Genomic DNA, 17108 nt, shown 5'->3' on the forward strand with positions numbered 1-17108 from the left:
CAAGGTTTCTGGCTGTTTTTGAAGGAGTTATGGTTGATGTGCCTAACTGGATGGTGAAATTTTGATAAAGTGATGTGTTTGTTGAAACCACAAGCAGTTCTGTCTTGGCCAGGTTGAGTTGAAGGTGATGGTCCGTCATCCAACAAGAAATGTCTGTTAGACATGCTGAGATGCGAGCAGCTATCGTCTGATCATCAGGATGGAATGAGAGGTAGAGTTGAGTGTCATCAGCATAGCAGTGATATGAAAAGCCATGTTTCTGAATGACAGAACCTAGTGATACCATGTAGACAGAGAAGAGAAATGGTCCAAGAACTGAGCCCTGAGGCACCCCTGTAGCTAGATGTTGCGACTTGGACACCTCTCCTCTCCAAGATACCTTGAAGGACCTATCTAAGTGATAAGACTCAAACAACTGCAGTTTCTGATATGCCCTTTGCCAATAGGGTTTACAGGAGGATCTGGTGGTTAACCGTGTCAAAAGCAGCAGGCAGATCCAGCAAGATAAGTATTGAAGATTTGGAAACCGCTCTTGCCAGTCTTAGGGCTTCAACAACTGAGAGCAAGGCAGTCTCGGGTTGAATTCACGGTCCATCCATCTCGGTCCACTTATGAAACCAGACTGGTTGCTGTCCAGGAGGTTGTTCTCTGTGAGAAAGGCAGAGACTTGGTTGAACACAGTTCGTTCCAGTGTTTTTGCAATGAAAGGAAGAAGGGAAACCGGTCTGTAGTTCTCAAAAAAAAAGAGATGGGTTAAGGGTGGGTTTCTTAAGTAGTGGGGTTATACTAGCCTGTCTAAATGCTGAGGGGAAAACACCAGTGTGAAGGCATGTGTTAATGATGTGAGTGAGTACAGGTACAACTGCAGGAGAAATGGTTTGAAGGAGATGAGATGGATCAAGCGGACAAGTAGTAGGATGATTAGAAAGGATGAGTTTGGAGACTTCTGCCTCAGAGAGTGAAGAGAAGGATGTGAACGAGTGTATGTTTGCTGGTAATTATGTGCTTAACAGATTGTGGTGTGGAGAATTGTACACTGATGGTTGTAATTTTATTAATAAAGAATGTGGCAAAGTCGTCAGCTGTTAGAGTTCATGAAGGAGGAGGAGGACAAAGCAGGGAGGAAAATGTTTTAAAGAGCATGCGAGAGTTAGACGAATTGTTAATTTTGTTGTGATAGTATGTCCTTTTAGCAGTGGAGATATTAGCAGAGAATGAAAAGAGGAGTGACCGATACACATTAAGGTCAGTAGGATTTTTTTATTTGCACCATACCCTTTCAGCAGCCCTGAGCTTAGAACGATGTTTGCGGAAAACATCAGACAGCAAAGGGGCAGAAGGGGTGGTACGGCCTGGCCTGGAATACAAGGGGCAGACAGTGTCTAAACAATATGTAAGAGTGGAGCAGAAAGTATCAGTAGCACTGTTAGCATCAAGAGATGATAACTGTTTAGGGGGAGGAAGCAAAGATGAAACCATAGCAGATAGCCGGAAGGGTGAGAGTGAGCGTAGGTTATGTCTAAAGATGACATGTGGAGGGGTATGTGTTGTGTCTGGAAGCATGTTGAGGTTAAGAGTGAGAAGGAAGTGATCCCAGGTGTGCAGTGGAGTATTTTTACATTAACCTGATTTGTGCTTTGTTTCAGTTCGCAGAAGTGAAGAAATGGAAATGTCCATGGCCTCGCCAGTCCAACATATATATCAGCATGTATGCTGTGTTCTCTCTGTTTCCCCTCTCAGTCACTGTTTTTAATTTAAATCATCCCATACCAAAATGAATAATCATAATCATTAAATCCTATCTCTATTTAACCATCATAACAACTGCCTTTCTTCTAGGATGGTTATTTCAAACCCCTTCCACTGGAGGTCGCTCTGCAAATTCTTGTAAATCAAGGCAGCTTAGCTTGTCTGAAGGTCAGGGCTGCGTTCAGCCCCGACAAAAATGGTGCAGAACGTTTTTTAAACGGAAACGGTGGTGCGTTGAACACCCTGTTCTGATGACGCAAGAGTTGCAACTATGGCAGCTGAGAAGGCCATTCTTTGTGTTCTTTTTGAAGAATTTTCGGAGCCTGATGAAAAATACCTGATCACTGTTGTTGTGCTATGATATTTACCATTATATAATCAGAGGGGTATAGAAAAGTTTATTAAAGTGTCACTCCATAATACAATAGCAAAATATATAAATATGTATAGTATTTTTATGTTACATTAATCAGTATTTAGCACACCTTCCTAAGGAAAGGATATGGACCAGAAGACATTGCAATTACTAAATGATATTTAGACAGACTTAAAGAAGTTCCAGATCTATACTTGTGCTCTTATTATTTCAGTTATTTTGCCTTTAATGTATATAAACATGTGCAAACAATATACTTGCTCTTTTTAATTTATTTGGATGTTAATTACATTGTGCGAGCTGTCTCTTTAATACAGCGTGGTTTATATACATGTTCTGCTGATTGGGCTGACATTTTTGACACGCCCACCAAACAAGAGAAAACGCATCTCAAACCCCGTTTGCACACCGTTTCCAGGAAACATGTCGTTCAAACCGGAAACCGTAGCAAAACGGTGCACACCGGTTTGAGCTTGAACTTGCCCCAGATCTTCATTTCAGCAAAGTTGAGGTCTAACAAAACAGAACAAAGAAAGAGAGCAGGCTAGAAGTTTAAGGTAATAATCAGATGTATATCTTCCTTCCTTCTGCACAGAATGCTGAGATTTTATTTCCTCTTGTCAGCAGATCAACCCAAAGCGGATTGAATATATAATATATTCAATATTCTATATAATATTAACATGCACAGTTAAACTCAATGTCAAAAACTACACCAAGATTTTTTTGCATAGTCTAACAGTATTCAGGTAGGAATTACTGCATAAATTTAACAAGGTTGTAGTAAATATTTTTTATATTTCTAGAATAAAAATGTTAATTTTAAAGCAAATCTCATGACATTATTTATGCAATTATAAATTGCAGTGTAAATAGATTGATAAATGGTAAAGTTGCATTTTGTTGATACAGATTTTATTTGATTGGAAGAGCTAGTGTTAAATAAGATATATTTTTTTAAATAAATAATTATGAAAGGATGCCTTTTTTTTATTTGAACACCTGTCCACCAAAATGTACATACACACACACATTTTACACACATATTTGTGTTACCATTTGCTCCAACATCAAGAAAAATAAATAAATAAATCCATGTTCTATGAGAAAGATAACAATTTTGCCCTCAGTGCCACACAGCAGTGTTAACTAGTTTTATAACAAAAAGTATAGTGTTAAAAATGTAAGTTATTCATTTGGATAGGGAATATTTGTGGCACATATGTATTTTAATTTTTTATTTTTTTTTGATTCAGTAAAATACCGGCTGGTAAGAGTCAATGGTCCTGTAACTGGATCGTGATCTTGTCCTGAGGCCCGACGTTTTTGGTTGCATTTGTGAATAATGACGCCTTGAACTTTTATTTTGACGGGACGGTTGGTGCACTACCTTTCTCTGGACTGTAGAGGCGCTGTGGTGCGTCACAACAACGGAAGCATCTGCTTGTGCTACTTTCACATAGCGCAGATCCGCGGTGGAAGATGTGTAGCTTGACATAAGTTGTGTAAGTATGTCAAAGTTGTCAATGAAAGAGCAAAGTGGCTGTCGAAAACTGTTGAGATTATTACCCCTGGACGACTTGTTCGCCCTTAAAGATACAGTAACGAATCGACTGATCGCTGTAGAGAGCACGCAAGGTAAGACGGCACTGTAAAGCTAACCATTTTCCAGACTCTTCTGTAAACATTGCCCGTGTCTGATGGCAACGACACTGAGCAATTGTTACTTTTCTGTATTATGTCAGGTTATAATAAATATCTTTGTATGAGCTGTGTATTTGTCAGTGTGTCTGAGTCTTCTTTCCTGATCAACAGAGGCCATTGAGGCCATCATAACTTACTCACAAGATGCCGAGGAGCTCCTCAAGAGAAAGAAGGTGCACCGGGATGTCATTTTTAAGTATCTTGCCAATGAAGGAGTTGCTATGCCCCCTAATAGTGATAAACAACAGCTGATCAGGAGAACCATTGAGTACTGGTCATCTGGTGAGGTAGGTGTCGCGAGGGAATCTCTAAACACAATGCCAAAAACATGTTTGGGTGGTATTATGCACCGCAGTCAGAAAAAGGGACAATTTTAAGGAGCATTAAGGATTTATTTTTCATATTATTTCCATGGCAGTTAAGCATAATTCTCCCCTATTTCACATTGTTAATGTACAACAGTTTAATTTAAATTACTTTAATAAAAATGATATATTACTTTGTGTAATATAGTTTAAAGTATTTATACATCACAGTAGCAATTAAAACAAGTTTAACTGTATTGCAGTATTTAATTTAATTAGTTTATTATAATATAATAATGTGTTGACATTAAAAATTATTTATCAGTCTGCAGGGCCATTTAAATTAACCAGTAAAGGCATTAAAAATGAAAAATCAAATTTCTGACTAAGAACTAAAATATTATAAAACAGTGAAATCCTTTTTTTTTTTTTTACTGTATATGTTGTGGTTATAAATTGTAGCCTTGAGGTTGATTAATCGACTCAGCCAAAACATTTCCAGGCTTTCTTATTTATTTATTAAAGTCCTTTTGCAAGAAATATGTATCACTCTTTGTGCATTTGAATATTTTTTTTTTTATGAATGAAGGATAAATAATGTCACAGCCTTTAGAGCGCCACTAAAGCTGGGCTTCAGTAGAGGTTTATGGGAGTTAGTTAAGTCATTGATTTCTTTTCTTCTTTTTTTAATCATAGAATTTCTATTTTAAATTGCGTTTATCCAACCCATCATGTACACTGCCTGACACTCTAAACTATTGATTTCAATGGGGCAAAGATCTTTAAACGCGTCATTTTTGCTTCTGTATCATATTTGCGTAGATCTTGAATCTGATCATATATTAAACATTGATGTAATGCACTGTATTTTACCCCACCTGGATGCCCAGCTTATCTGTTTATGGATTGCATGAGCTGTTAAATAGGCAGGACTTTGCAGCGAACGGACAATAAAATGAAACCACGATATATATGATTGACAGAACTTGTAATTTGAAAAGATTGCTGTATAGGGTGTGTTCTAAATGCTTGGAAAGAGGCACAGAGGTATTAAAAATACACTAGCCTTCAACAGTTTAGGGTCGGTAAGCCTTTTTAATGTTTATAAAATAAGTCTTATGCTCACCAAGACTGCATTTACTTGAAAATGAAATGAAAATTCTGTATAAACAGTAATAATGTGAAATATTAGTACAGATGAAAATAACTGTTTTCTATTTTAATATGTTCTAAAATGTAATTTATAAAACGGATAGTTCCAGTCCTTGATTCTGATTGGTTGAGCCGCGTTCTAAGCTGTTGTAAATTACTCTACAAACATACACCTTTGTTTACTTTGTGTGTTGCTTGGCAACCACTTTGTTGCAACCACAAATGTTTCTGAGGAACTACATTGTTTGGTGGAAGAATGCTGTTTTTATTAATATAGTTACACTTTATTTTTATTTTTTTTTGTGAAACCTAACTGCGTGATATGGAATAACCGTTTTATAAAACAGTAAGCCCTGTGAATCCGTGGTTTACAGTGAATTTATAACAGCTAAGGGGGTTTTAACGCCCCTTAGCTGTTATAAATTCACTGTAAACCATGACTTCTTGGGGCTTATTGCTTTATTCATCAGCCATTACTCCTGTTTCCAGTGTCACATGATCCTAAAGAAATAATTCTGATATGCTCATATCTAACATTCTATTTCTTTTTACCTTGCTAAATAAAAGTAACAATTTCTTAAAGAAAAAAAAAAAAATCTTACTGAACCCAAACGTCTGAACTGTAGTGAACGTCATGACAATTGTGTCAAGTAATTTCACTTTATAAAAACATTTTATAAAAAAAAAAAAGTGCTTAAATTTCATTCTTTAAAAACTGAACCCTGAAAAAACATATGAACCTTGCGCTGAGTATCACTTATAAAGTTAAGGTTTTATAGGTTGTATTTTGACCTGGTCGATATTTCTAACAGATCTCAAAGCGTGAGAAGAACACAGTGGTTTCAGAAGATGTTGGAGATGGTCTGTCAGACCTTCCAGCTTTGGGAAAACAGTTTTGCCAGTGGTTCTTCGCTCTTCTGAACTCTCAAAACCCCACTCAAGGGCAGCCGGCTCAAGATTGGGGTCCTCAGCATTTCTGGCAGGATGTGAGACTTCGGCTTCTCTTATGTTCTGGAGAGCGGCAGGTCGATGAGTTCAGCGGGGCAGAGCTGGTCAGCCAGTGGCTTCATGCTTTTGCAGGACAAGAGCATCTGTTGTTCTGCCCAAACTTGGAGGGTCAAGGGTTAAAGTGTATATCTTCAGCTCATGGACTGGTGTTAGTGGCCATAGCCGGGACCATCCACCGTGACAATGCCTGCCTTGGGATTTTTGAGAAAGTGTTTGGCCTCATTCGCTCACCAATGGACAATAATCGCTGGAAAATAAAGATTGTGAATATGAAAGTGGAAGCACAAAGTGGCATCACAGACAAACAGTTACCAGTTATTACATACGACTCAAAAGAGTTGCTGAGCCTTTGCGACTGAGAGTCCGAGATCCTCACAAGGTTTGTTTGGACATGTTTTGACTCGGCAGTGAAGTCTGAAGTCTTAACACAGATGATGTACTGTGTAAACAACTTTATTGTGGGATAGATATTCATCTGTAAAAGGATCTAAGTTTGTATTTTTTATTTATTTTTTTTACTTGAAGGACAGTTTCCAGTCAGTTTGAACCCTAGCAAAATATTTCTTTAAAATGTATTTTATTGATTTATTATCCCCATTATTATTATTGTTGTTTTAAATAGAAAATCTAAATTAATGTTTATTTATATGGATTGAACAACTTAAAGTTACATTTATAAAGTAGTTTTCTGAAAATTGGCCTAAAAGCATTTTTAATTCGTCCTTCAGGTTACTTCGAAAACAATAAATTTACAAATATTTATACAAATTTAGGCTTTTTAGTAATTTTAGTTCATATGTGAACTTTAAGGTGGCAGTTCTACCTTTATTTTTGTTTACAGAAATCTAATTGGAAATCTAACTTTTTAAAGTCCCGATGTCCTCTACAGAGGACATGGCATAACGTATGAATAAAATATCTTTAAAAAATTTTTTTTTTTTTAAATTATTTTTCTAATTTATTCTTATGCTCTAAACAATGTAATGACATGACAAAATACTAAATTCACAAAACTTTTTTTTATTTTTATGGTACTCATATATAATGATTTTATTTTTATTTTACTTTTGTGATTTTGGGTTGGCTAGAATTCAAACTCTCTGGAAAATTAAAGTCATCTTTAGCTCCCTAATATTTTACGATTTTCCTTAAAATACCTCAAATCTGTTTATTCCTTCTAGTTATTCATAAGTACTTGTATCAATACTTGGATCATTTCACAGTAAAATATCTGTTAACATCTCTGTGCCTCATGACTTTATGTATTTATTTATTTTTATTCTTATTTTATTTTATTGTTTTATTTTGTCTTTGTTCAAACACAGAGTCATCTTGGTAACAATAAGATTCCAGTTGTTAACAATAAGTAAATACATTAGTTAACATGAACTAACGATGAAAAATACTTCTAAAAGCATTTATTAATCTTAGTTAATGGTCATTTCATTTACTATGCATTATTAAAATCAAAAATTGTTTTTGCTAATATTATTTAATGAACCTGAGTTAACATGAACTAACAATGATCAGTTTTATTTGTATTAACTAATATTAACAAACCTTAATAAAGACTGTAACAAATGTAATTCTCACAGTTAGTGCATTGTTAACTAATGAAACTTTACTGTAAAGTGCGACCGACATTTTTAGGGCTCTTGAGAAGAACCTCTAAGCGTTTTTTTTTTCCATTATTATTATTTATTTTTTCATTGCCGTGGTGAAGTTACCTCCAAATTATGTCCACATAACACTTTTTTTTCCAGCAGCGGTGTTACATTCCCTCATTCCCATAATTATGGTTCATGATCATCAGCTCTGTAGCTTTATTGCGGAAGGAATGTTTTACAGTATTCACGCCTTACGGGAATAAAGTACCGTTTATGGTTCTTGAGAGGCCAGAAGCAAGTTCTTTGACTCATCAGTCTCTAATTGGGCAGTAGATGAAGCAGCACTTCTCTCTGGAGCAATATGCAGCGAGTGTGAGCCGGGCTGTGATGGGTGTTTAGTAGCACAGCAATGTGTGGTTTCAGTGGGGAATGTTATATGTGGGAAATTATTCTTGGCGTTTGCTTCAAAGACTGACGCTTCGATAATATCTTTTCTCGAGCAGTTTTTTAATGCCACAGAGTGCCATAGTTGTGGCAAAAGACGCCACCACAACCATTGATCTTTTTCCTGTTCACCTCCCCGAAAGAAAAATAACAAGCTCCTCGTTTTCTGTCTTTATAGCTGTGGCCTCTTTCTTTTTAATAAGTGGTTTGGCCGAGCTCACAGTTATGACGTCCAGGTTCAAAAATACAGTTCACTGGCGTCTGCGGATCATTGCGCCTTCAGATTGTCTTTAATGGCGACGTGTGTTTCTCATAAAGCCCATGTTAACGTCTTGATGGTTAATCTCTCAGATATGTTTTGGAGGGGTGAACAATGAACTTTTTTAATTGGCTAGTCTATTATAATTTTTTTTTGGTTGTTACTTTTGAATTATTGCTTCAAAGGTTAGAAAATAGCACATACGTCTTTAATGTGTTCGCTTGTTTATGGCCAAATTCAAACTTGAATGGCTGAGCTATGATTAAAACACTTTTCATCTAGGTATGATTCTGTTTCATTGTGGAACTAAAAAGAATCTGAGTTTTGCTGCATAGAAACCAATTTAATCTTGAACTATTAGTTCTATTTTTAATTGCTGTGACATTTTATATAATCTATAACAACTTGCTGGACTTTGCTGGCCCATAATGTGCATTTGTCCAAAAAAAAATAAATAAATGAAATGTCCACATGGGGGCACAATTGACCCATTATTTGTGTCAAAATCAAAAGGCAAAGCAATTATTTTAGAAAATCAATTTGTTTTATGCAACCCCAATGTTTTATAGAGCTGTTCATGTACCAAAGTGTAAATTTTTAACTTTATTGCTGATTGCTTGGCTTTAAATCAATCTCTTCCTGAGTGTATTGCAAATACCTAAATTATTGCTTTTGGAAACTATGATAAAGTATATTAAAAATGAACGTTATTTATTGATCTGATGTGATGTGACAATGTCCTTAGTAAAAAGAAAAAAAACTCCTTGAACCAAGTAATCCATCTATTAAACCTTTGACAGCCCAGACAATTCAATTGCTTAATTAAATGAGTTATTGTCTGAAGTCTGAAAGACCCTCATCCATAAGAATTAGAGCTGCAAAGCAAACAGACGGTACGCTGTAGTGCATCAGTGTACTGTGCCGTGTTTATACATGTGGGAAGGACAGAACCTGAAGACGTGATCACCATTTCTCATCTGACCTCCGTTCACCCTGTAACATCTGAGCGCGCTCGTACATTAGTCTGTGGAATGTTGCCCTCTACAGCAGCAGTGATCAAAACAAACTCCCTCGTGTGAAGTACAGGCTGATTGATGGACATGTGAATGAGTCTATTTTGCTTCTGCCATCATTGACAATTTAAGAATCTTTTTTATTTTTTATTTTTTTTCAGTTTCAAAGATTTATTTTCATTGATTTCCAAAAAAAAAAAAAATCAAAGGGTTGTTCTTTCAAAATTACATTTTCTCAGTGTATAGGATGCTTTAAACAAATAGGGTCAAATATAGGACCTCAGACTTTTTCAGTTTGTGGTTCATTTGAGGAGGTAAAATTAAGTAGTTTCGGGGGAAGTTGTGGCCTAATCCGAACCCCCAACTGCTCCCCGGGCGCCGCAGCAAAAGGCTGTCCACTGCTCCGGGTGTGTGTTCACGGTGTGTGTGTGTTCACTGCTGTGTGTGTGCACTTTGGATGGGTTAAATGCAGAGCACTAATTCCGAGTATGGGTCACCATACTTGGCCACATGTCACGTCTCACTTTTCACTTTTTAAATGTCCTATATGTTGTTTTTAACAGTTGTTTATATTATGTTAAAATATAATAAAACATTAATTTAACAACATTTAGATTTCGATTTGTGGGGTTAAATTTTCTAGAAATAAGATGACTTTTTTCAGTAAGTTTATTGATAAACTATATTTACAATTTCTCATAAACTGCATATAATTTAACCATAAATTGAGCAAAATATTAGTTTAATTTTTTTTCTTCTCAAAATGAGAAAAAAGACAAATCTTCACACTTGGAAAACAATATAGAATGGTTAAGTTTTCAAATGTAGTGAACACTATAACTCATAGAAAATAGAATGAGATTTAATTTTCTTGTCATGCTGTAGAAAGGGTCCCATTAATATTTCTTAGATGTCATGGTTGTAAATGTTTAAATTTACTATTTTCTGTAATAGAGGGGAATTATGCAATAGCAGGGTTGTGTAAAAAATGTAGAACCGTAATTCTAAAAATCTAAACATAATTTTGTGGTGAAAAATCGTCAATAATAATTCAAACTAACACTACAATAAGGTTCCATCTGTTAGCATTAATTAACATAAACTAACAATGCTAAATTCTTGTAAAGCATTTTATTAATTTCAGTTCATTGGTTTCAACATTAAAATCAAAAGTTGTATCTGTTAAAGGGGTCATATGATGCGATTTCATTTTTTCCTTTCTCTTTAGAGTGTTACAAGCTCTTGGTGCATAAAGAAGATCTGTAAAGTTGCAAAGACTAAAGTCTCAAATCCAAAGAGATATTCTTTATAAAAGTTAAGAGTCAGCCACACCTACCTAAAACGGCTTATTAGTTAATGCATTAATTAATGTTTACTAATGGACCTTACTATTAAAACGAAGTTTAATACAATTAACATAATATAAGGTCAACAGATTATAATGATATTGTTGTATAGTTGTTTGGAGGTGGTTATAAAAATTGATATTTTTAAAGGGGTCATATGATGCGATTTCAAGTTTTCCTTTCTCTTTAGAGTGTTACAAGCACATCATATGACCCCTTTAAAACTATTATTATACTATTTTTATATATTATCTTTAAATGAAAAATATTATCTATGTATGTATATGTTATTTAACATTTTGTAACATAATAGTTTCCTAACATATAATTTCCAAACAAATACAAGTTATCCATTACTATTACATTTTTTTTTTTTTAAAGTGGGAACATTGGATTCGTGCCTCAATTTTTCTTTAAAGCACTAAACACTGTGTAGTCTATTCATGGAACAAACTGTAGATTAACACTTCATTTCATTGTGGAGCTTTTCCAGAGGGCTCTCTACCGACGAGGCATTAATTTCTGCTGTAAGCATATTGTGTATTTCACATAAACAATGAATGAGTGCAATGCAGTGCACAGAACTGTTCAAGTAAAAATGCTGACACACAAGTTTAACATGACTAAAAAGAATCCATGACCTTTACATTCCACTTAAACGTTTACAGCACAGCAAATCAGTCCTCTTACAGCTGAAGGTGCTCTGTCAGGACGTCCTTTTGGAATAGAATTTGTGGACAAACTCCTCGCGGCTCTGGAATATGTGGACGGGGAGCAAGCAGCGGGTGTTAAAGAGGCTTGAGAGCGTGGCTGCTGATGGGGAAATGATCATGTTATCTGGGCGTGCCAGCAGACTGTCAGGTTGGCTTTGGCTGGCTGTCTGTGCTGCTGTCCTGGATGCAGTTAGTGGCTGTGAATGGAGACAGCGTCCACTATGTGTCTAAAAATTCCTGTTTTCATTATACAAAGGCAAAGGATTTAGTAGTAACAAGTAGTAATAAATTTGTTAACATGAACATTCTTCCACAGCAATTGTTAATTACAGTTAAAGCAACTGAATGTATTTTTGCGTAGCTATTTTTTCGACTTTGGAGCCCCCTACTGTTAAGTGAGTGGAATACACTGTCGTAATTACAGTGGATTGTTGATTTGTTGTTGCCATAAAGCAATCCGTCCTTTTCGCGGAATTTTGTACCTGCTCACAGAACTTGCAAACTCCCAGAACAGAGGTTTCAGGGTGAAGTGGGCAAGAAAAAGAAGCCATTCGTCAAAATAATTTTGCAAATGATATTTCAAGGTAGGTAAAAAAACTTATTTTATGTTAATTTCAAAGTTTTACAATTAAAATTCTGTCAGCATTAGTTAGTGAACTAACATGAACAAACAATTAAGAATTGTATTTTTATTAGGCTAACTAATAAAAATAGGGTAATATTCTGGCGGTGGTCAGAATTCGGCACTACACCTGTAATTGTTTTTAAGGATCTGGCATTAGATCGATGATTAGTGCGTGCGTGCATATGAGAGCGAGCGCAGGTTTATGTATTTGGAGGTTATGTATTGGTCCTCAACATATTTTTGACCGTGACCAGTCAGCTTTCTTAAGTTCAAACTCGCTCTCATTGATTGGTGCTTTCTGCTTATTGTTTTGTGAGCAGCAAAACGTTTGGAGAGACTGTAATAATACCAGAAATAATACCAAATAAAGTGAAATATTATAATGTATAAACATTATAAACATAGATATACGTTAGTATAGCTCACTCCAAAACAAATCATATAAATGCAACGGTATTCAGAACAGAACAAGAATGAAATAAAAATATATAAACCTAAAGAAACCAAAACAAAGCGAAACTGAAAGTAGCCCTACCAGGTGTTAATTGGGCTCACGTACCTCTCATTCGGCACAAATCCTATGTTTCCATATTCGCAATGTATTTGAATGAAACTATTATTTATAATGTAGAGGCTTTGTACGTCACGCGCGTTCGTATATCGACAGAAATATCTTCTTCACATGAGCAAAAATGTGCTTGGCTTACAAAGTGGACCAGTTATACCACGGACTATTTAAATTGACCAGTGTAACCTTTTGTGTGTGTGTGTGTGAGCGCACGAGGCGCCGGTGTACCATAACATAAAATAGCCTACATCATTTTTGGTCATACAGATAAGAGGAAGACATAATTCGAAAGCACAAAGTGTTTACTTTTATTTTCGCACACTCAAAATAAAACAAATTTTGTTATTTTTAATGTAGCTTAGGTATAAATTTTCCTAAAATCATCTTGGCAACCCATTTTTGACCCAGGATTACGCAATCAGATATCGATTTAAACGAGAGGGGTAATAATTTGGCAGGGGGTCATTATATTATATAATATAATTTCACTTACCTGGCCTATCACTTAAAGCAAACGTCCATCCCTTATTAAAAGTCTGTGTTAAAAGAGCCGACTGCTGTAAGGTTAGCCTGTATCCAGCTTAGGCGTGTTCTCCCTTTATTTTTAATTCCCCCTCCCCTTCTCTATCATTACCGGTTGTAATTACATCAGCAGATTCGGCATATTCGCGATAGAAAAGTGGCGCTTACCAACTTCAGTAACATGTTATGGTGTTACAGCTGTGAAATTACAAACAAAAAATACACATTCTGAGACATGAATTGAAATGAATTGTGATTTTTATTAACATTAAATCGTCCTCCTCCCATTGTTACCTCAAAATTTTGGGGAAGCTGCCTCCCCCGACGAGCCGCCACTGGATTTGAATGCATCATTATTGTAAAGTGTTACCAATTTAATATTGCTTTTGATAATATATTGACACATTCACCTCCAGGGTTAAACATTTTTTTTTTTTATCTGTGATATTTCATATTCATCCAGCGTTAATTGTGGTGATTTCAGTGGCTTAATCCTGCATATACATGTGGTCGTGGAGGTCAGCTTATATAACTCTCTCTGAGGTGGTCATCATTAAGTCAAAGCTCATAAAACATTGTTTAAGTCCATGTTTTATTTCTCGCTCGTTGTTTTTCTTGCAGGCTTTACGTGGCCCAGCTGTGCCGGTCTCCTGCTCCGTGTTTGTCACCTCAGTCCATGGCCATTCTGGGAAAGTGAGTGTGAAGGAGTGATTCATTTTACAGCAGTACTGTTACCGGCCTCGTGAGGGTGACACTTCAGGGGTCAGTGCTTTTTTGGCTCTCGGCAGAGAAAAACACTCCCACCCGCTGAAGCTCCACTTCCGATCAAAGACCTAATCCAATTAGAGAACAGTATTTTAACGGAGGAATGAAAATGGCAAAAGTGAAGTTTTACTGCAGTGCCACTTTTTTCTCAGAAAAGGAAGCTTTGCTATGATATCCTGTAGTAGTTTATTTACCCGTGGAGGTCTGTAATTCCTGGAGAAAGTATCCGATGGCATTCCCATTCATCTCCATGGCAGTTTCTCAGGTGGCACATCCTGCCAGAATTATACAACCTGAGTTTCAAGCACATTTCTTTAGACATCCACCTGAGCCATAAATTCAATGTGACTAATCACTCTGGAGTCGCAGGAAATGACATCATGACAACACTGATTGGCTGATGGCACCACGACAACACAGTCCCAAAACTGCAGCAGACAGGGAAAAATATATGCAATACCATTCTAAACTTTGAGGTCAGTAAGATTTATTTATTTATTTATTTGTTCATTGAAAATATAAGAAAGAAGAGTCTTATGCTCACTAATGCTGCAATTCTTTGGTCAAAAATACTGAAAAAAAACTATATTGTGAAGTATTATTACAATTTAAAATAACTGTTTTCTATTTGAATATATTTTAAAATGTAATTTATTCCTGTGATGCAAAGCTGATTTTCAGCATCATTACTCCAGTCTTCAGTGTCACATGATCTTTCAGAAATCATACTAATTTGCTGATTTGGTGCTCAAGAAACATTTCTTATTATTATCAATGTTAAAATGAGACTTAAAATTTAATATTGTGCTTAATATTTTTTTTGTGTGTGAAAATAACTTATTTTTTTAGAATTATTTAATGAGTAGAAAGTTCAAATCAACAGTAATAGAACTTGAAATAGAATTATGTTTTTAATAATGTAAAAATCTGTACTGTCACTTTTGATCAGTTTAAGTATGCCTTGCTGAATAAAAGTATTAATTAAATAATAATAATAATACAAATAAAATCTTAACCCTTCAAATGATCAGCAACAACATTTGAAATAGATTTTTAGTAACAATGTTTGTGAAAATAACTTCTTTCTTTTTTTATTATTTGATGTGAAGAAAGTTCAAAAGAACAGCAATAGAAAACACTGATTGATGGCACCACGGCAACACAGTCCCAAAACTGCAGCAGACAGGGAAAAATATATGCAATACCATTCTAAACTTTGAGGTCAGTAAGATTTATTTATTTATTTGTTCATTTGTTCATTGAAAATATAAGAAAGAAGAGTCTTATGCTCACTAATGCTGCAATTCTTTGGTCAAAAATACTGAAAAAAAACTATATTGTGAAGTATTATTACAATTTAAAATAACTGTTTTCTATTTGAATATATTTTAAAATGTAATTTATTCCTGTGATGCAAAGCTGATTTTCAGCATCATTACTCCAGTCTTCAGTGTCACATGATCTTTCAGAAATCATACTAATTTGCTGATTTGGTGCTCAAGAAACATTTCTTATTATTATCAATGTTAAAATGAGACTTAAAATTTAATATTGTGCTTAATATTTTTTTTGTGTGTGAAAATAACTTATTTTTTTAGAATTATTTAATGAGTAGAAAGTTCAAATCAACAGTAATAGAACTTGAAATAGAATTATGTTTTTAATAATGTAAAAATCTGTACTGTCACTTTTGATCAGTTTAAGTATGCCTTGCTGAATAAAAGTATTAATTAAATAATAATAATAATACAAATAAAATCTTAACCCTTCAAATGATCAGCAACAACATTTGAAATAGATTTTTAGTAACAATGTTTGTGAAAATAACTTCTTTCTTTTTTTATTATTTGATGTGAAGAAAGTTCAAAAGAACAGCAATAGAACTAGAAAAATAATAATTATTATTATTTTTGTAATAATGTATTTAATAAACAATTTAATTCATACTTGCTGAATAAAAGTATTATTATTAATATATTAATATAATAAATTCATTTCTTAAAAAAATCTTACTGACCGTAAATTTTTTTTTATGATGTTAATATAAATAGTAATATAAAAGTGTAAACTCTACTAATATAAATAATAATATAAATATAAAAACCTTCCTGTAAAATAATACAATATGTGTAGTGCTAACCAGACCAATCTTGGCCCCTTTGATATACCGAAAAGGGCTTCATAGAAACTGAAACTCTGGCCACTTTTGTTGAAGTTGCGCCATCATTTAGCTTGTTTTGTATCGCTTCATTTATCTTTTTGTGCTGCAGGTTGCTTTGTGTTTTTGATGGAAGTAATTTTCTCATGCTTAGGTTAGTTAGTAAAATGTGCTCTGCTGCTTTTGATCATTTGAAAGGAATGCAGAGGAAAGTTCTGGAAACCAAGCTCAGTTTGTTTAGCTCCAGCTGTAAGGTGCGTGTCTCAGCTTGGCCCGATAGTTTCGTTGCTGACATTCAGGAATGTCTCCATTCATCCTCATCTAGCCAAGCCCTTGGGCATCCCCCTTTTTTTATTTCCCATGGTGCTGCTGTAAACCAAATTCTCAGGCCCAGAGAAGCACTGGAGAGGACTGCATCTGTCAATACATCATCATGAGAGCCAGTTGGCAGCACACACAGCACAGATCAGCAAGTGAGTGTCAGCATGTTTGTTTTTTCCTCCTGATTCAGTCTAGGGTTCACCCCAAAGCCTTCATATACTGTTATGCCATGTACCAAACAAACAGAAATAACTCAAGGGTAAACTTTTTTTTATTTTTTTCTCAGATCTCGTAGTTATTTTGTGGTATTGAGTTATTATCCCTGTTTAGTTTTGTTGACACAGCATTTGTGTACTACCTGAAAAGACTATAGCCAGGGCAGGACTTAGGGGGGCGGGGGCCCCTGGGCTTGAGGTTATGTTTGGGCCCTATACCTACACTACACATGCCCTCAAATAGAACATCATTATAGA

At 35.1% G+C, this 17108-nt stretch overlaps 1 protein-coding gene across 1 annotated transcript; it reads left to right on the forward strand.

The window, feature by feature from the left end:
- Positions 1–3534: 3534 nt before the first annotated feature.
- Positions 3535–6965, forward strand: LOC107730394 (uncharacterized protein C3orf38-like). The gene is made up of 3 exons (XM_016541236.1): positions 3535–3763; positions 3941–4116; positions 6099–6965. Exons 1-3 carry the CDS (start codon positions 3637–3639, stop codon positions 6651–6653), a joined length of 858 nt encoding a protein of 285 aa, XP_016396722.1. The 5' UTR covers positions 3535–3636; the 3' UTR covers positions 6654–6965.
- Positions 6966–17108: the final 10143 nt, after the last annotated feature.

Source organism: Sinocyclocheilus rhinocerous, unplaced genomic scaffold (assembly GCF_001515625.1).
Source record: "Sinocyclocheilus rhinocerous isolate Xijiao unplaced genomic scaffold, SAMN03320098_v1.1 scaffold4178, whole genome shotgun sequence".
Lineage (NCBI taxonomy): Eukaryota > Metazoa > Chordata > Actinopteri > Cypriniformes > Cyprinidae > Sinocyclocheilus > Sinocyclocheilus rhinocerous.